General features: G+C 40.4%; 1 protein-coding gene across 2 annotated transcripts in view; it reads right to left on the bottom strand.

Annotated features, from left to right (window-relative positions):
• Nucleotides 1–12455, bottom strand: part of gabrb2b (gamma-aminobutyric acid type A receptor subunit beta2b) — a 51271-nt gene extending 38816 nt beyond the window's left edge. The window contains exons 1-3 of one of the 2 annotated variants that reach the window (XM_076101734.1): nt 12373–12455; nt 12122–12219; nt 11379–11446 (exon numbers count right to left, since the gene is read on the bottom strand). In XM_076101734.1, coding sequence (XP_075957849.1) covers nt 11379–11446; nt 12122–12219; nt 12373–12455 — 249 coding nt within the window. The remainder of the gene's footprint in view (nt 1–11378; nt 11447–12121; nt 12220–12372) is intronic. The other variant, XM_076101735.1, reaches the window with a different exon arrangement.
• Nucleotides 12456–21918: the final 9463 nt, after the last annotated feature.

Genomic DNA, 21918 nt, shown 5'->3' with positions numbered 1-21918 from the left:
TATTATTCCATTCCAGTTTAGCCAAGTTTTCAAACATTAGAGTTTTGAATATTTCGTTGAAAACTGATGCCGGCAGCACGAAGGTCATCCAGCGGCAGCCCATCGTCTAAAGTCCACACATTGGCGAGCAGGATGCCAGGCGTAAAATTTAGTAATATTTTGATCCTCTTGCCTATCAAAAATAGAGGACCACCTACCTCCTCTACCTCTGTGGAACAGCCTCCTCAAACACACTTGCATGCATGATTTTGACCTCTGTTAGGTCACTGTAGGTGGATGAGCCGAAAATGAAGCAATCTCACTCTACTCACACTTTAGGGGATATCATACTGAGTGTGTCAGTCTGAACATGTTACCTTGATTAACAAGCTAAAAATAGGTCCCACACAATGATGAGTGTTGTCCCCTCAACACAGAGCAGTTGCTTACAGACTCAAGGCAGGAGTGATAGAATGTTTAAATTTGCTCTAAACAATGTGCTGAAGTTGAAAAGTCGACTCCTTATTGACTTCCTCATCCTTGACTCTTTCTTCATTCCTCTGTCCCTGATCCTCAATGATCTCTCTGTATAAATTAATGCATTCATTCAGGGTCTTTCTAAACTATAGAGGGTCAACTACAATCGATAAATGTTTTTTTTTTGTTTCTCCAATGACACAACTACAGTGACAAAAAGACATACTTCTCTTTCCAGTTCTTATCATTGGTGATATATGTGCACAGCAAACTGTGAGTGTCTGAGATAATGTACCAATTAAATACATAAATGACCATCTGCACAACAGTCATATCAGCTCTATAACTGAAAAAAACTCCAGTCAGCGCCAAAGCCAAATAGTTGTCAGTGAATATTTAACACTGATCAACATTGTACATGATGCTGTTTACATAGACATTGAGCCTTTGGTTTAAGGCATTTTGTCATTTTGGGCTGTGTTTTTGGTTATGTCCTCTTGACTCTGTACATTCATGAAGCAGATTCATAAATTCCTGTGATATGTGGACCTTTTTTCACTTAAGTTGATATGTTTTCTTGCTGGCAAAGACTCTTTTTTGGAAAGTCTACTACCACCTTAAACAAGGAGTGCCATGAAGGCCTCCACTATTCGCTGCAGCTCTTCCATTGGGGTAAGCAGAGGCAGCTCGCAGCGGGGATGAAGATCCGTTATGAGCAGGTACACAGACGGACACCGCTAGACGTCCATCATATTCTTTACTTCTTCATTTGTTGACTGCTTTACGCAGAAGAAAAAAATGTCAGGGAGCAAAACTATGGTCGCACACTCTTATATATCCACACAAGTGTGGATGCAAGAGTGGCCCGTGCAGGCAACAAGGGCACAAAACATATTCTCAACTGTGCTTGCGAGAATGGATAAACCCAATAGTGACAGCTCTTAGAGAGCGAAATAGAACCAAGTGGTTTTATTTCCAAAACCTAACCAAGTAGTTTTGTTGTTTACGTAAACCTCCATTGAAAGTTTATTTTAGGGACTATATGCATGTAAAGAGCAGAAACTGTACATTTCCTGTGAACTTGGAAGTTTATTCAGAAAAGACGCATGTAACGAGCGGAGTGAAAATGTGCCAAAACTTAGATCTGTTGAGTGTGAGCAAAAGCACACAGACAAACAGAGCAGTGGGGTTAGTGAATGGAGAGATGCCTCCTGAAATGGTAGGCCAGCCGATGAACCCACTTTGATCTGTCTAATCCCCCTGCAGAAGTGCCCCAGCCTAGTGTCACTGTCAAACAGGCAAAGAGAATGGATAAGTGAGAGAGGCCAGACAGTGAGTGAGGAACCGAGGAATGAGTGAATGTAGAAAAAGAGAGCAGCATCAGCCTGACACAGGACAGGTGTGGGAATTATTGCCCTACAATGAGCGAATCACACAATGACAATATGCTGTCAATTCCCCAAGCTCTGCCCACCAAAATAGATGATGCTGCCGTTTAACAGTTAGACCTACAGCTGCATCTCTGATGGCTAAACAGCCACCCCATCATTGACTGTCACAGGCAACAGTGAATCAGATGCCTAACTGGTGGGCTTGTTAAACCTGGGGGAATTGATTACACGCCTTCCTTCCCCTGACATTTAGAGCTGCGTTATTAATTGTACAATAAGCAGTGTCTGTAACATTAATAATGACTTAATCAGTATATCTCGGCTACTTTATGACTGTGTGTGTGTGTGTGTGTGTGTGTGTGTGTGTGTAATGCTACTGGTGTATGCCATTTAATTTATAAATGTTAGATATTGCATATTATGTTCAATATTGTTGTTGTATAACAAGACTCAAAACAACAGTAATATAGTGATGATCCTGATCAAAGGCACAGAATTACTTTGAATACTACAAAGGGTTGCTGCAGGGTTTTTAGGATATCTTAATTCAGTCAGCTTTAAAAGTTAGTTTGTTTATAAAATAAATATGAGATTTTTTGTTTTTCACACAACTAAGGGGTGAGCATACATTTTAGTGATATGATTGTTTTTTTTTTGACTCATTGTTTGATTGTAAACCAAAGATTGTGACCTGATGATGGTGCTATAGATGAATAGTGAGAGGATCATCAATTTTTTGGCAATCAATTCAATAGCTGCGGAGATATTTCACACGTAGCCAAAGTCGCTGAATACTTAATTGCACAGCTTGTGGCCCGAGGTAAAAAAGTGAAGAGGATCATAAATATTAGGGGTGTAAGAATACACGTATTCGTATTGAACCTTTCGGTACGAGGCTTACGGTTCGGTACGCATTACGAACCGAACAATACGTTTGAATAATACTATTGCATTTGGAAAATGCAGAAGCTTAAATTGTGGGAAATATAATGCGCTCAACAAGGCAAACCCCCCGACGTAACAGACAACGTGTTGTCTGACACGGAAGAACAACATTCTGCTGTGGTGAGCCATGTTTGCTCTGGGAGAGGCACGCTACGCTAAATTAGCTTAGCAGGAAAACCAACAGCAGCACACACGCTACAAACTCTCCCCGCAGCGTTTAGGTAGCTACTCCCTTCCGATTCAAACAGGGCTAAAGGTATATTTATAGCCGCAGATATGAGACCCTACTCTGGAGTGGAAAACCAGGCTGTACGAACATGCTTACAGACGGCCGGACGTCACGGACTACACAAAGCTACCTGACTGTAACGACACATTGCCTCATTACTGAATGGGAGATGAAGAACCATGTTCTTCAGACACGCCCACCTTGAGAGTCTCACCAGTAAGGATTTGGCATTTCTGCTTTTTTGCTGTATTGAAAACGTACCGAACCGTGTTGAACCGAACCGAGACTTTTGTGAACCGTTACACCCCGAATAAATGCATATAGAAACTGTGTATTGCTAAAGAGTTAGAGAAATAGTGAGCACAATCCAGGGAGATAAGAACAATATATAAGAGAGTGTGTTGCAAGGTTGCACGCTATGCTAGAACACAGAGGAATGGTACATTTAAAGAGAATTCACCGAATGAAAAATTGTGCATCTGCAGAAACCTGTTGTACAGACTACTGATGAGATTTAAAGAGATATGTGCAGTGAGTACAGAAATAATGGCTGCCTAACGCTTCAGTTACCATTTTCCCAGACATCTTTGTACACACAGTTTATGAGATTTTGACTGTGCAAAAACCTGAGGTAATCTTGTCAGGCCGACAGCTGCCCCGTCTACCTCTCCTCCTTCCTCCGCCTTTAGTTCCTCCTCACTATTTCGTATTTTCTGAATTCTTCTAACCTCCTTCAGTTGCAGCTTTTGCTCTTGAGTTTCCCCGGTCCTGCTCGACAGGCAACTCAGTTACCTGTTCAGCCGCACCTCATCTGTACTTAGCTCGAGTATATAGGGGATACTGTGTAGTGCATAGTTAGCCTCTGCCAGACTGTCTATGTTGTCTTGTTGCCTTGTTGATCTGTTTTCCCTGTCTGTTCCTGTTTATATATGGCCATCTGCCGGTCTTTTGATTGACTGCCTAACACCCTCAGTATTTTGGATTTGTTTACCCTATCTGATTGACTTTGTTTTTAACAGCCTGTCTATTGACCAAGAAAATACTTAATTACCTCCAGCTTAATTGTATGTTGATTATCGCACTATATTTGTGTCAGGATCATTTTGTTATACTTCGGTATCACTCTTTTGCTTTAGAAAGAGTGTGAATGCTAACCTTTTGGTAAATCTTCGCCTAAAATTATGAATGTGACAATAATCTATCTTAAATCTGTCTTTGTCAATATATATATATTTTTTAGGACTAGGTCATTTCCAATAACCGCATGGGCACTTTAGTTTTTGGCAAATACTACTCGAACCAGAGAAAATTGTGCATTTGTTGGTGACTATTTTCAGTTGTGTATTAATACAAATGTGGTGTGCCAGTAAGTATTTGCAACAGCAGACCAGTGTTTATGGGATCTACAGTACTGAAGTTCATTGTAATGAAAAACCATGTCCCCAGTAGTGGCTCATTTTATGTTTTTGTCACGAATTCCCCTTCATATTAGTTTTTCATCCTGTCTGCTTGTTGAATTAACTCTCCTGTCATTTCAGATCCTACCATTCACACCCGATCACCTCTCATTCCCCTCCCCTGGTCCTCCACACCCATCTCACCTGCAGCCCATCCCCTCATTAGCCCTCACTATTTAGGTCCCCTCACTTGCACTTGTTCCCTGCCAGATTGTCTTGTGTTTTATTGCCAAGCTCTCCAGCGTACCTTGATATTGTTCCTGATCTGCCTGTTTTCGACCTTGGATTTTTGCCTGGCCCTTATTGGATTTGTTCGCCTGTTTGACTGACCTCCCGGTTTTGACCCTTCCTGAACATAAGTAAAGAACTAAACTTGTATTTTTGTCTTCGAGTTGTGCTTTTGGGTTCAAGTATCTGTAATCCTTACAGTTTTAATAGTTTTTGAACAACAGGGGAGGTCTTCAACTCAGAGGAATAAGCCAGAATTGATAATCGCTCTTATGTATCTCCAGGATATGAACTATAGATAATATTACCAACATACAGCTTCCAGGCAATTCACTTGCCTAGTGTTGCTTTGATAATAACACTTGATGACACAAAAAGAGTCCGACTCACAGGCTGAAACATCATTCTTACTTAACGTTCTTCTATCTCATCATTGTATGTTCACATATATTAAATGTTGAACTCTCATCTAAGTCACCAGGAAAATTGATAAGGTGCTGTGAAGTATGCAGAACATAATATCAAGTCTTCTGGCTGTGCCCACCCCACACTAAGAGCATCCCAGTGGCCGAGGCAGGTGCGCCCACTGCTCTAATGTGTAATGTACAGTTGCTCTCATATGACGACAAGCTATGAAAAGCCACTTAGTTGATTATTTTACATATATTTATCCTAGTTTCCTTTTGCTGGTTCTTCATCCTCCATATGAAGTGAAAAATCATCTTCTGTTCTTATTTCATCATCATGATCAACATCATCATCACAGCAACACTTCCGCCATCTTCATCATCATTTACATTGAGTTAACTGGTTCTGCTAATGGATAAACACCTGGCCATATGTAATGTATATTTACTGATGAAATAAAAATCCTCTTTTCAGTATACAAACACTTAATGTCTGTCCTTTTACTGCATTCGTGTGGCACACAGTGTAATCTAAATGGATTACTAAAACTCTCTAGAGCTAGACACATGTATCTAAACCTACCAGCATGAATAATGCAAGTTGGGGCATGGTTTGTTTCAGCACTCCACTCACACAATTCACATCCACTCCTACTTTGCTGCCTCACACATCCCCTGTGACTTTCCTCTGCACAAGCTCGCTATTCGTATGTAAGCCCAATGTATACAGCTCCTGTGTAAGCTTCATGTTTTTCTTTCTTTCTTTGCTGCCAATCTCTTCGGGTCGGGAAAAACGGAGCAAAGTGGAAAAGACGTGGCCAAATGAAAGGGCTGTAAAGTTGAAACTAAAAATGACACAGGGAGTTGGCTGAAAATATTATGCCAACTAAAGGAAGCCATACAATAATAATACCACTCGTCTAATAAATAAAGGACTAAAATCAACGTTTCCTGAAATACTAATGGTATGAGTGACTATAATCCACAATCCTCTAGATAATTGGTATCAGACCTGATCCAACTGCATTGGTCATATCTGTGCATTGGGCAGTGAAGTGCTTAAAGGAGTGAATTACATTGGGAGCATTTGATTAATTTACAACATTGACTGAATATATATAAATGAACGACGCATCTTCACTTCCTGCCACTTTAATGAATTATCCTGCTGTTGTACATCCTGGTAGCAGCAGAGTCGGTACAGTGATACTATTAAGGTTGACACTGCTAACAGGAAGAATATGGTTAACATGATATCTAATCTTTAAAAAACAATTTAATTGTGATTGTGTTCTTAACATCTAAATTATCTATTGTTTTCTTCCCTCATAACATGCAGTTATTACATATGCATGAGGTCTCCTTCTTTAGTGCACTGCACCATCAGTCAACCGGTATATATTTTTAATCCTACTCAAGCTGTTTTTTAATGAAATTGTCTTGGAACAGGAGCTAGGAAATGAGTCAGACCGATGTATCATCTATCCTAAGCAATGAAAATAAATCAATACTGTTATCATTAGAGCCCGGCTTTCTTCATACATTATGTTCTCTCCACCTCCATTGCAGCACCAAATCAAATCCTTGCTGAAGCCGGTCTGTTACGTAATTCGAACAGCTACTTTCCTGGAGGCTACGTTAACATACCAGTTTATGAGGAAGCATGACTGGAGAACAGCGGAGGGATTAGAATTTGAGAATGTGTATATGAGAAACAGAAAGTGAGTGTACACTCTCACTAGAGACATCAAACGTGTACAAGTATGCCCATGTATACCCTATATGGTAGCAGGCTTAATATAGAGTGTGAATAAGAAAGGAGACACTGCAAGCAATGCTCCAAAGGACTTCAGTCACTAAACATTTTAATGTGGCAGTTTTGAGTGCTGTAATTACCCTTTACAGCCAACTCAAAAATTGAATTGGTGTGATTAACCGTTGCACATTTACAAAGTAAACTATTGGTTAGTTTGGGTTCACAATACCGAACCAACCATCTACAGCTTTATGGATTACAATAATATCTTAAACTGTACTAATCAAATATATGCTTTATCACCCAGAATTACATCTGGTGACTAAGACCAATCCCTCGTTGCTCATTAACTTGTTACCAGTTTTGAATATAGTGTGGCGATAGTTTGACAGTTCATTTTACAACAGAACAAAACGTTTGAGTGTATTTATTTCTCCCCACCGTTGGAATGCGTTTCAGTCTGTGAATCTTTGCACATTGCCTCGACACTCTTATTAGTTACTATGCAACCATCATGGAGCTGGAGTTTGAAGATAATTTGTGTTAATTTGGTGAAACCCGTCCAAAGAAAAGTGTGTGCAGTGACAAAAGAGACAAAAGTGTCTCTGTATCCTTTCAAAAAAGTTGGATTATATTGAATTTATCATCCTCAAAGATGAATTATATCATCCATCTCTTAATTTGTATCATTACCATTACAATGAGCTGATTAGGGTGAGTTTTTCCTCACTATTGCCATTATGAACTGGTCATTAAATGTTTAAATCTGTACCATGACAAAATGTAAATCATATTGACTCACTATTTTGGCTGAAGACTCTTGCTCATCCATTTACAAGTCTGCCCACATCAGCAATAGACAATTGAAGGCTGCTTTAAAATAGATCTAGACACAAGATGCAGACTTCATATAATTTTGAAGCTTTCAGATATGCAGATGAGATATTATACAATACCTTATAAGTACTTCCCAATCTCCCTTGCCTTTTATTATCAAAGAGCCTAGCAATGAGCTCTTGCCTTTCAGCCTATATCAATTACGATGTAACCATTTGTATAATATGAAGTATAAACCTAGTTTTCAGTGCGATCCTTGTGAATTTATAGCATACATCCTATCAGAGACATCTGCTGAGAGGTGGAAATACCTGGGTACAAAATTGGGGGAGCTCTGAAATTCACAGTCCTTCTCCAACAATCGATAAGCTCCTTTTGACCTTTGTGTGCATCAATAATGGTATTTCTGCCTGTTGGAGGAGGATAAGAACTTTACTTCATCCTCAGACAGGAGTATTTCTTCCCCTGTGAAAACTGTTGGCTTAGGATTCAAATGCCCAGGAGCTCAACCAAAAGCAAATATTGAGACTTAAATGGCAGTAGTTGAAAAAAAGGGCACAAAAAAGAATTGCTGGGAAGAACGACAAAGAAAGAAATCAACCAATTCCTCTACATGCCTACTATTCTCCCTTCTTCCTTTGACCAATGCATGAATTAAGACTTGCCAAGCCACTTGCCTTGGGTTGAATGTCTAACATGACATTGGTATTCAGTGTGTGTGTCCCTATCTGTATGTCCACCTCTGAGTCATGCAGAATGAACCCTCAGCAGCACTCGGTACATGACCTTCTCTCCAACACCAGCACCGCTTCTGGCTCTCCACATGGTAACTTAGTAATGTCAGAGCACTCTGTCTCCTATATATCTCTGTCTGTCTCTCTGTCACATGAATACACAGGTGACAAATTTGACTCCTCGGTCTTAAACAATCAAATGGTATTGCTTTTCTCCCTCGAAGGCTTGGGACTTTGGCCCTGACACCCAGGAATAAGTGACCTTTTATGGGTATGTAATGAACACCAGCCACAGCTTCAATTTCACATCTGGCTCCAGGCCCAAGTGACATGTAATGTAGTTTTTTACATCGTATATGACTCAGTTAAGCCAGCTATTGGTGCAAAGTCTTAACCTTAGCATATATAAACAGTCACCAGGCGCTACCTTATTCTAGAGGCATTTGGACCTAAGAACTGCTTACGTGACAAATAGTGGAGGGGACTTCATGTCCTCCGGGGGACTGACTCATCTAAAGTAAGCTAGAGGCCTGTGTTGTTCCTAAATGGGCTTATGCTCTGTGACATAGGTAACAACGTGCTAAAACAGATGGTTTAAGACAAATCTCTTTGCAGTTCCTTATTTTAATAGCCCTCCTGGAAAAGAATCTAATTTATTCACTATGTTCTCACTAGTTCATGTCTCTGCTTTCAATGCGAGGCCTTCAACAGAAAGCAGTGGTGGGTGATAGAAGAATAGATTGTTAATACACACCAAAGCATGGGTGTCCTGCTCTGCCATAATGGCTAATAGGACACTGCTGGATATACCCATCGGTAACATCTCTCCATTATCCTCTACCCTGTTTCTCATCTGCTCTCTGAAGAAAGAACACAGGATGGTTCCATCCCCACACCAAAATAAGTGGCAGACAAAGAGCCAGATGGGGGAGAGGAAATGGAAGAAAGGAAAGTGCTTCTACACCAGCTGCAATCCTGAAAAGTGGTTACATTTATAGGAAGGGGAGCAGATCAAAGATGCCGAAACCATTACGCGCACACATGTGGCCTCTTCTTTTCATGAGGCTCCAATGGGTCAGGTGGTAATGACTCCCCTTTCACATTAGAGGGTGTTTAGTGGGCCAAAGCTGATAAAGGAATGGGATGATCAAAGAAGTTGTGCGGCGTTGGCTCTGTGTGTTTGGATGGTGAGTGGGATTTATTTTTCTTTGACCATGTGTGTGGGTGTGTGTGGATATAAGCTCCGGCCATGACGCACTTCTGGGTAGGAGTAATGAACCTGGGATATACTCAACTTTTTTTTCAGAAAGTTGTAGCCCAGAGGAGATGATCGCAGTAGAGGAAATAGTAAACACAGCACAACAAATGTCGGAGTGTCCTGTTGTACTACTGTATATCATATACTTGCAACACCATGGCTACAAATCTTACTTGTGCCCCCTTTCCTCACTCTGCTTGGATTTCTATCTGCTCTATGCTATTTTATAAGAACAAATACCCCAAATATATATATAGTTGCTTGTTGCCTACACAATTGAGTGGCCATTTGACGTAACTAAATCACTACCTTCATTTCTGCTGAGAAAAGCTAAATATAAATTGAATGAAATGTCTCTTATACATTAGGTGATTGGGATGTAAATACAAATAACATCTTACATAATACTTAAGTATTTCATTCCTGGAAGTGCATCCCACACTTACGACATGCATACTGTACTTGCAGGCACTCATTCACACGCACACAAACACAACATCTCTCCAGCTCTTGCATCGGTTACACACAGAAAACATGCCTTTAATTAAGGATTCAAGGCCACTCTGGAGGGCTCTGTAGACCTGCATTGTGTATGCATGTGCATGTGCCTATGGTTGTGCAGGTCTTCTGGGTAAATGCATGCAAATAGACATGGCATCATCTGTTCTCTCATCTCATCTCTACACATCAACAAAGTCCAGAGGAGCACAGAGATAACATGAGCAACAGCCTTTGGGTGCTGCTGCCAAAAATATTCCAGCGCGTAACCATTCCCTGAGATTACAACATGACTCATAACAGCTAGCAACACATAAATAACTGCAACAGCAGGAGGCATCTGTGCGAGATGTAAAGAGGTCGTAAATCAAATCAGTAGAGTTCTGTCAACCACAGAAAGAGACAGTTTTACATAAGAAAAAAATAAGGTGACAGTGAACATATGGAAATGTAATGCATATTTTCATATATATCAATTTTTTTCTCATTATGTCAACTGTATCATACGTGTCGAGGTTGACCTTCCATAACAAAAAAGGCAGCCTTGAGTTTCTCTGTAAACTGAAGTGCAGTTCCAGCATCTCATCACTAGGAGGTGCACTTGTATGAAGCAAAAGTTAATCTCCACTTCTCATATCCACAGCTCTCAAGTTCTTCCACTGTCAATATTTCTAGTTCAGCGTTTTAAACCAGCCATAACAGACAATCTAAAACATTTCTCATGGAGCAACATAAATGTCAGTGGGGAAAATCACCAGTTAAGACTTGGACTAATACTTCAACTTTCCCAAAAAGAAAGTGGTGATTGGATTGAACTTTTATTTGCCAATATCATTTATTTTGTGAAGTTAGTGATTATTGGGTTTTTGCCTGCTCAGTAAATTAAGCAGCAATCAGTTTATGGGACAGAAAACAAAGCGATCATCTATGTCAATCAATTTCAATACCCTAGACAGGTTCAATCCATGCCTTCAAACCACAAACAAAAAGACCGTTGAGTTCTCATACCCACAAGTTGATGAGAGTGTTGGGGGGGGACGACACAGTTACACAGGCCTGCATTTAGAGGGGGTTTCCCCGTGGTCTGGGAGGGAATTCCCCAGGGAGGTTTATGCTTAGCAGGGATCATTAGTCCAGAATGGTCTCCCATTGTCAAAGTAGAGGTGATGATGGCCTACTTACCATATTGACTTCTGACACCATGTCTATGCTGGCTATGTCTATGTTCATTCCCACTTCCACCGGAGGACCTAGAACAGGTCAAAACAACAGTAAGCACTATATATACTGTACATCAGCTGCAGCCTGTATGATTGACTGACACATTTTACGATAGACGGCTGATAATGTGTGATGAAAACACACATTAATTAACACTTGTGAATGTAGCTGTTGTCAGCCGGATAATAGTTTACAGTGTTCATTTCGGGTGAGATTAGACGCGGTGAGCTGCAGTGAAAGTGTTGGTAATTCCCCTAAAAGTTGTTGACATTAAATCGTCTAGCCCCAAGCATGTTTCCATCGCAGTGAACACCTGAGTTGGAATATGAAAATAAACAGGAATGGGCACTGTTTTGTTTTAAATTCCAATAAGCGAGCACTGGGAGTTGACAGCCACCTTTTTTTTTTTTTTTTTTCCTGTAGTGATTTTTCATTGAAATAAATACGATGGTCTATGTTATCGTCTCAACCACATCACTCGTGTGTGCTCTCATCATGTCGCTACTCTGGTTTGTTTTGGCACATTTTGCCTCGACTGTATCGTAAAAAATGTCAGACTGTGGCAGAATCTGATAAGACATGTCTCGTTTACTTTCCGAAATTGCAATTATGATTTGAGTTATCGGGGATTAAACACTGTACTATTATACGGGCTGACAAGGCGAAAACTCGATCAGAGTTGATGATAATACGATTTAATTTACCTCCGAAATCTGGCCTCAATCGTATATCATAACCTTTCAACAGTCTATCCACCGTTTCTTTAACCAAAGACATATTGCTAGGGTCATTGACACCGGCACTATGGAAGAGAAAAGAGAGAAAAGGTGCACAGGAAATTTAAACACGAGACATTCTTGGACCATAAAGTGTCCAAGTATTTTCCATGCCGTCTGTAAGACAGTCACACTTAAAAATAAATGAGTGGAGCATCCTCCGAACCTTTCTCACTTACCTTTGGGCGCACATCACGGTCACTACGAGAGAGACGAACCAGACGCAAAAACACCTCATTCTTCTTATTCGGAACACTGCCATGCTTATATTATATGTATTTTTCTTTTAGTGAAGACAGACGAGGTCCAACTTATTCTTCCCAGTGCAGTAATTCCAATGCCGGGCGCATGCGTATTCCCGACCACAACATCAAGAAGCAGCGCTGCTGCTGGTGGTGGTAGTGGCAGATGTAGTACCCGGGCACGGAGGAAATTTAAAGGAGAACCATGACTACAAATTATTCAGTGGTACACGGGGGTCTCCCTGGTTTCTATCCACCCCTGTGTGACTGTTTTAGAAACGGTGACCGTGAGTTGTAGGTTCAAATCCAGTGGGGGCGAGGTGGAAAATGTGGGTGGAGTTGTCTTTCTCCGTTCGCTCTTTAGACACCCGTCAGCCAACTCATTCAGCTGTCCCTGAGCAAGGCACTTAACCCCGCTGCTCCAGCAGAGCTGCTCGGGGTCTCCCAGCTGACGTCTGGACTGGACAGCTTTTAGTGTAAATGTATGTAACTTCCTGAGCGTGAAGCAGAACGATACTAGAGCATTCAACTGAATCAAGTGGAATGTATATGTGAGACAGTAATGAGACCGATACAAATCGTATTGTCTTATTAGGCTATACGTCTTATTATATCTGCATTTAATTTGTATTTATTGCTCACTGATATAGTGACATTACAATCCGTGCGTGGGTGTGAACTTGTACGTGAGGCAGATACAAGTAAGATAAAACTGTTCTTGTATCTTGCAGTTTTTATGAGCACTGTCAGGCGGGTCCCACGGGAAAGCTGAGGGAACAGAACAGATTCACCGTTTGTTCACTCCTTCCAAAAGAAAGAAAGAAAGAAAGAAAGAAAAAACAAACCTCACTATCTGTTGGTGACTCTGTCCATGGTGCTGGAATGTGTGAATTCAGTCACCCCCTCTCTCTGACTCTGTCCATTGTGCTGAATGTACTCTCCTCTCTCACTAATGCTTCCCCTCCACACAAACAAGGGGTTCCGTTAATGCATCCCTGCACCAACAGTTGCTCACGCATCGATCTCCAAGCATTCAGGCCTCTGACGAGAAAACGAAGAGCGTGGCTTAATACTCTGAGAGGCGCGGTGCCAATGCAGTGCCTCAGGGTTGGGAGTGGGATGCATGGAGCAGAGCAGAGCAGTATGCACTGAAGCCTACACTCAGCACATCTCTCGCAGCCATGCACGCTTGTGGCTCCAAGCACTGGTAAGCAGGATGTGCGCCACTGTGTAAACTCGGACACGAATCGCCATGGATATGGTGGGATCAGAGTCGGATGCTAGAGCAGTGAGCCCTGTGTAGAAGCCCTACAGCGGCTCTACTGGCCGAGTAAGGAGGGGAGCGGAAGTGATCTTACCAGGAAGTATCAAGTAGAAAATCGATGGCTGTCCATTAAAGGATTCTGCTCATGTTGGGATTATATTGATTTGTTCACATGCATCCCATTGTACCTGATGGGGGCGCTGTAAAATGTGAAGATTTTCAGTGCCAAATAAAACGCAGTTTGATTGGGTAATGAATATTTTATTTACAGCCCCATTGCACACATTGGTAATATATCTACAGAGGGTTGATATGAAATTGTTGAGAGACAAAGATTAGTTTGTCTGCTGCATTCCTGGCTTTGAATTCACCTTATAAACCTCCACACATATCAAAAAATCCAATTAAAATCAATGACAACATATTTACAGTATCTTGCACCTTATCACCTTTGGTTTTCTGTCGCTTTGAAAGAGAGATATCAACAAAATCGGCAACAGTGCATTGTTAGGGATTAGACATTATTGACAATACTTTTCTTCTAATATCTTAATGCATAGTTATATACACTGATTTAAACTAAGGATACACTGACAATTGTTAACTCTCTTGGTAACGCAGTTGGTCTCTGGTACATTGTTGTGGTTTTCCAGTCAGCTTTCTTTGATATTGAGTCATTTTGTACTTTCAAATATAGATGCTCTTTCACAGATTATTTGGTTTTACAAGCAGGGCTTTTCAAGACTAATACAGCACAACATTAAATAATGTGCATTCAGGATGAATGTTAGTCTGGTGACTGTCTGTGGTGCTACGTGGTTACCTGCTGGCTGTAACAGTTAGAACTCTGGTGTGTTCCTGAGGATGTGCCTCTGTCTGCTCAGGGTGAATCCAGCACCATGGATAGCCCTCATGACATTTGGTATGGCTGTTGGAAATTTTCCTCATGGGCCTATATATGTTTAATATCAAGTGTGTCAACAACTAAAAATTGTCTGCTGTCAGAATCAAACTCCCAGTGTTTGCTTTTCGTGCATGCACAGATTTTAGCCATAGGTCATGAAAAGCAAGACAATAAAAGTAATGCACAAGTTTGGTTGTGCGGCACAGGCATCGCATGATCACTATCCCTCAAGGCTTTTCATATCATGACCTCTTTTAGCATGCGTTTCATAGCTCGTTTATATTAGTCAGAGGGCGAACAGATGGTGGAACCATGGAGCGCTTTGTCAATCACAATATTGCGAGTATATAAAAAGTTGTATTGCAAACCTGCAATGTCAGTGGGTGGATCTTCACATCTCTTTGAAACTGGCACTGAAGCAAGCAAAGACATATTTTGACCTGCTATGCCGTTCTTAATGCTTGATTTACTGTATTGTTTAACATTAAAAGGGCTCTGGCTCTCATCTTTTCTCTCTCTATCTATGTCGTTCTGCATCTTTGCACTAAGAGGGAATATAATGACTGCTTTTCTGAGCCCCTCGGTAAAACACCACGCATTTCAGCCAGTGCAATATTCAGGTTTTTGTGTGCTGATGAATACAAAAGGATGTCCACAATGTCTGAAAAAGGCATTTGTGTTGTTTCATGTCAGTAAAAAGGTTTGTTTGCTGGAATCTTGGCAAGATGATGGAAAATGTCCATAAGTAGGGAGGAAGCTTGTGATCTCTCTCTCTGGCTGTGTGTGTGTGTGTGTGTGTGTGTGAGCGTGAGGACTCTGTGCCTGAGTACATAGATAACACATTCTCAGTCTATTGTCTGCCATGACATTGACTTTTGTTTTTGCAATAAATAACCAACGTGGTGAAAAAACAAATATTGGCACACAATGTCACACACTCTGTTTGGTTGGGCATTGCATTGGATGTCTAAAGCTTTAGTTCTTCACACACATATAGACATTTTTATGGTTTACCTTTTTCTTTCCAGTGTCTCCATATTGTGACTCTGGAAAGATTTTTGTCTCTACATTGCGAGTAATATAGATAAACAGACACACATACTTTCTAATAACCTTCAAAGTCAAATCAAAATAACATCTTTTGGGGGGTAGATTTGGGGGGGGGGGGTTGAGATAATGTTCATCTACTGTATTTCTAAAAAAAGAGCTGGTTCATATTTATTACGATGTGAAGTTTTTCCATGTTAAATTGGGTGGCTGTAATTCTATCTCGACCCACCACATGTCTCATTTATGAATTTTTCCTCAATTAAATCTTGCTAAAGCTTTTGCAAAACCTTGCTAAATATTGGCAAACTAATAAAGCCAATGCGATCAGCTTTTATTTATTTACACATTTCAGTCATATCCAGAGTGAAGGGAGGAGGGTGGATTACTGTGCAGTGCTGAATAAACCTTACATTGTGTGGTCTTACTGTGGAGTTTGCACCTGGTCTGTTCTCAGCAGGTAACACCTCCCTTGGAATGTTGGTATCCTTCCAGCCCCCTTCCAGCCCCACAGAGATGGAGCGGCAGTATGCCAAAGCACATGGCCAAAATATAGAAGCATAATTGCACCCACTTACTATCATGGCTGTGTCTATGAGATGGCCATCAACAGTGTGGAGATACCAAACATGACCAAACAGCATAAACTTCAACAAATACCTTAATTAAAATGAATAGTTTAACTGTACGCAATGTGCCTACCAGAGTTGAACATTGTTCTCTGCCTTTCTCTGCACTTAAAACATCTTTCAGTGTTTCTGTTTTTGGTACCACAATTACAGCATTGACATTGCTCATTAACTCAGCAGGAAAGCTCTATTAGAGGCCAGTGGAAGGCACATTAAAATTATAGCCTTCTAATTATTGACAGGGTGAGGAAACCAAAAAAATAAAAAGACAACCACCAAAGTATAGTGTAATTATAGCTGTTGATTTTATTTATTAATTTACTTTTTTCTAAAGATCCTTTTTCCTGGACAGGAAATACACCTATCCACATAGATGTGTTCCGTGTTCCGTTCCGTGAGAGATACAGATCCTTTGTCTCAGAAACAGCTGCTATTCTACAATTTACAGATATTCTCTATACTCATTACAAATGAAGCCTTCTATTAAAAAAACCGCACTCAACTAAAAGTAAGGAAGTATTTCCAGCAGTATGTACTTAGTGCATCCAAAGTAAAAAAAAAAAATGCATTTTGCAGAGTGCCCTCTGTCAGTCTGTCAATCTATCAAACATTATTGGATTATTGATACAAAATAGTGTAAGCAGCACATTTAACAACTTAAATTGTGTTGGGTGGTTTAATCTACAGAATAGCAAAGCGTTGTATTTGATAAACTAAGTATGTTTGCCTGTGAATTTGAAAATAATCATGACATTGCATGCAAGTGCTCAACTTGAATACCTCGAAAGTGTACAGGACAGCTTAATACAGGTTTGGTTTGATAAATTCCATTGTTTGTATCAGCTGTAGTGCCACCACCACATATAAGGAGCAGATGAGGTGCTTTGGCACTGGGAAACTTCAAAAAGGTATGTTGAAGAACCAGGTCAATGAGCCAGAGTAGTGCAAAAAGAGTGGCATTTATTAACAAAAAAAGAGAATTTCAAGCAGAATAATGGTCATACCTATAACACAAGATCTCTAAGTTACTGCTTGCATCTCAATCTACCTATGTGCACCCACTCATACCAATGAGCACGCCAAATATTATTGAATGTAATTTACTGCAGATCTTTCTAACCTACTATAGGTAACATTGCTCAGCCCCTCGCCGGAAGGACATAATTAGGCAGCCCAACATCTCATGCAGAACAACAAAAGGGAACCTTTTTACACTAACATTGTACTCACTTAAGTAATTGATATTCTGAGATCTCAAAATGTGGTGACAATGCTACAACAGGTGTTTTAATAGGGCAACAAACACGGTTGGTCAGACAATCAGAAAGGTTGTAAACAAACACCGGAACCGCTTTATTTGGAAGTAAGACAAAAATGATGTACAGTGAATGTGTTCTCATCGCACAGGGAAACAGTGAGTTTTGCGTTCCGAGATCTGATCAATTACTTTGGACGGTTGTTATAATAACAGAGAACCGATGGGTGAAGCATGACAAATAAAATCCAACCCAAGTAAAGCCCCTGAAAACTTGCTTTCGAACCTTGTGAATTTCTGTAAAATATATTTTTTTATTTCTTGCTAATTTAACACTAAACAAATAATGTGCTTCTTCAGGACTACGTGGGTGTAATTTGATCCCTTTTGATAGATAATTATATTCATGTTTTTCTAGCTCATCATAAATCACCCACTGAATAATCAGATACCAAAACAAAGCATTTCCTCTTGCATCCAGGCTGTGAGGAGCTGACACTTTCACCGGCAATTATGTTCATGACTTTGTAACCATACCTCATAAGCCCATAGTTGCACTCCATCCATCACTATTCACCTTAACTGGAGGCTAAATAGCCCTTCAACATAGCCTCAAAATGGCCCCTGGATGTATCCTGGACTGCAGGGTTTCTATGCAAGCCCTCGCACCAACAGAGGGCTGCTGTTAGCCAGGATCTCCACCTGTCCCTGGGAAAATGACATGGTGGTGGATTCAACCTCTAAAGTGTAAGCAGGAAAAACGAAGTCCATCCGCCAAACTTTATGCCTCATTACACCCCTACCAGAAGAGGCGCCACCTGCCACCTCCTCAAGGTTGCGTTGTCCTTCCCTAGTTATCACCAAAACAGCAGACAGTTGGCTGATTCCTTGCCTACCTTCACACACACTCTCTCTCTCTCTCTCTCTCTCTCTCTCTCTCTCTCTCTCTCTCTCTCTCTTCATCTCTCTCTCTCTGTCGTTCACTCTGCCACTGACAGACGTTGGTTATCACTGCCAAAACTGCTGACAGGAGTCCAGGGTGAGTGTCAGCTTGAGCCACAGTTGGAACGGGTGGAAAGATGGAGGGAGTGGCAGAAGCAGCGAGCGATAGGAAGATTATTCTGAGGGCCTCTGCCAAAAGCCCCTCTTTTGGTCACTGAAGTGATGATTTAGTCCATGACACAGGATGACAACACGGCAGTTGGCCACTCGATCGCCATTTCACCATACCACCTGCAGATTACAAAGATCAAGGGCTACTGTGACACTTGATGCCATTCAAAGTTGCACTTTCAACATGCTAAGTAGATATTACACAACCGAGATCTATTTACTGGACGTAACAACTCTTTTTTTCAACAAGCAGTCCAATGGTGCATTATCAAGTGATTATAATTATGGAATAAAAGTTTTGGTGGAGATTTTTCTATTTAAAAGTTAACCAACCCACACATGCTTTCAGGTGATAACCAGCTGTTTTGAGCAGGTCAAGTTTAATCGGATCAGCTCAGTCTGAAGACGCAGCTCAGCAGAGTTGGCGAAGTACCATCTCTGCAGGCTCGCTGACTTTAACTTGACATTGATTATTTTTCCATTACTGCAAGTGGTAACCATAGAGACTGAATACTAACTCTCTATGCTTACATCTGCTGAGGGATGAATATCATATGCATGGCACAAATTTAGCATCAGCTGCAGGCTTTGTGTTTTTTTTTGTGTTGAAAGGGCAAAACACTTAACTCAAAGGATGTATGCACATCATGGTTGATGTGTATGTGTGTCTGAGTGCACCTTTGGTTGGATTTCAGACATCACAGTCCGGATTTATTTTCGTGCACGTCGTTTGTGAGTGAAGGCAAATCCTTGCTGCACAGTACAAATGAATGCAGTTTGTTGTACTTAATGCTTTGCGAACTACAACAGTGTTTCAGTAAAAGACAAAGTAAATAAGCTTGTCATCCCCAATTCAAATTCAAATGTATGTACACACAAAATCATGCGTTTTACACATGTATAACTAATACATCAATGCTTTCACAACCAGTACAAACATGAATTAAAGTTAACCACTTGCACACATAGTTAACTACATATAGACGCATTTGTAAGACATGCGTCAACATACAGTATATATATAAATGTATATATATATATATATATATAAATGTATATATATATATATATATATACTGTATATATGTGTTAAACTTGTTTTGACTTCTTTGTGTATTTCACTGGGGGCTGTTGGCCAAGTTTTATTCTGCTGAAGTTTTCCTGCCTTTTCTTTTTCTTTCTCTTTTTTGTCTTCAGCTTACAGGTCAGCTGAGGCAGTACGGAAAAAAGGTTTCTTCAACAATTTGTTTGCAGATGAAATTGATCGGTTACCATTGAAATATATATATAGAGAGATATATACAAATATATATATATATATATATTCTGTACATGTATGTCCTGTGTATATGCATTTCTATAGTTCTGTGACATTTGGAGTAAAGATCGATTAATAATAACATTTACATTTCAATAAAATTTACAAACCTTGAGGCAATAAAGTTTTGTTTTTTTAATTGACTTTGTGTGTTTCGCTGCCTTTATTGCCTGTCTCTGTACTGCAGGCTGTTGGCAGTTGTCCAGAGCAGTTCACTGTGAAGCTTTCGGCTGCAGTCAGGAGAAAGGTCAACCGAGACAGTGAGGACAGCTGTTTTCTCAAAATCAACATTTATTTTATCTTACTATGATATGGTTTGGTTCCCATGGAAACTGCACTGGAATTTTTTTATTTATTTTTTTTCCAACAGTCTAATCCACTGAATGTGGTGCAGCACATCATGTCTGAGGAGCAGAGATTTTAGAGAACGGCTGTTTGTGTTCACTGCTGTGGGTGTGTTTCTATGGGGGAGAGAAAAAGACAATATACCCAGGCTGAGTCCCAACGTTTTCAAACCTCTGAGTTTAAAGTAGGTCTCTTTAGCAATGAGTTCGCTGACAAAGAGGCACTTTGTGCTGCATGTTCATCCAACCACTAACCCAGGCGTATAATACCATGCCCAGTACACAATTTAATTGGGAATATCCATCACCAACATCTTTTTCTTTGCTCATATCTCTGAACATTCTACCACTACTTTCTACCAAAACATAACCTTTCCCCTAAAACCATCCCATCGTCTTAGTTCAGCCTTTTTGACCATACTGACTGAACCTCAACTCACACACTTACCTTAAATGTATTCTAACTTTACACTACCCTACACCCCATTCAAGTCACTTTCAGAAGCAATGACCAGAAATTCCTCACCTTTCTATTCCTGTGAAGCAATTCATTTCTTAATAGCCTCTTAATAACACACACACACACACACACACACACACACACACACACACACACACACACACACGCTCACATTCCATCACACATGCTGAGCTTCTTCTACTGTAAGTGGTTACCATAGATACCACATGGTGAGGCTCATGAAGTACAGTGGGTCCATCTCACGTGGGAGCTATCGTGTATTTATAGAAGCACTGTGGTGAGGCCAGGAATGAGTTTAGACAATGCACTTTTTTGGGCAATAACGAGCAATGAAGTGCTGTAACGGGTAAGAGGTGCTGTGAGCCACATACTTGTATGTTGGCAGTGACTTTGAATTGTCATCGTGTATAGCACTTCAGTGTAATATTAATAAGTTGCATGTTGGAACTGTCCGTGGTGCTGGAAGTAGATTGAGGCATTCAGAATATTCAGATATTGAGCAAAACAGATTTTTCATTCTTCTGAATCAGTTTTTTCTTTGTCATCCATTTCTGCAGCTTTTTTTTTTTTTTACTCTTCCTCACGGCATGCCTTTGTGTATGTCAGTCTCTGTCTTTCCACAGAAAAATTAGAATGACTAGCACTGAGCAAACGACTTAACAATCCTCCCCCCCTTTCTAGTTCTGCCATCTGAGAGCTCTTCTTCCTTCAAAAGGTCAGCGAGTTTTGGAAAGTTTCTTGTAATAATCTGCTAGCTCTGCACCAAGCCGTGTACTATTGGGAATCAAATACAGAGTACATATCATGACATGTTTAATTGAATCCTATTTTGTTGAATAATGAACTAATTAACAAACTCCTACTGAAGGCTTTTTTTTCCTTCTTCAAAACACGTTGGATTTCGAAGTATGTCCCCTTATCTTCCCAAAGTAATTGCACTTCCTAAACTGACATAATTGAATTGCTACCCACCCTGGCATATGAGGTGTATTGTTCTCAAGGAATGAGGCATACGTAATTACAATCCATCATAATCACTGTGCCTTCATCTCAATTCAGACTAAAGTCTAATAATGGTTCAGTGATTATGTTTTGTGGAAATATTGTCTATAAGATATAATGGCCTCC

The sequence above is a fragment of the Anarhichas minor genome, unplaced genomic scaffold (genome assembly GCF_050575085.1).
Source record: "Anarhichas minor isolate MPS153535 unplaced genomic scaffold, ASM5057508v1 ptg000027l, whole genome shotgun sequence".
Classification (NCBI taxonomy): Eukaryota; Metazoa; Chordata; class Actinopteri; order Perciformes; family Anarhichadidae; genus Anarhichas; species Anarhichas minor.
This window is presented reverse-complemented; position numbering and strand designations above follow the sequence as displayed.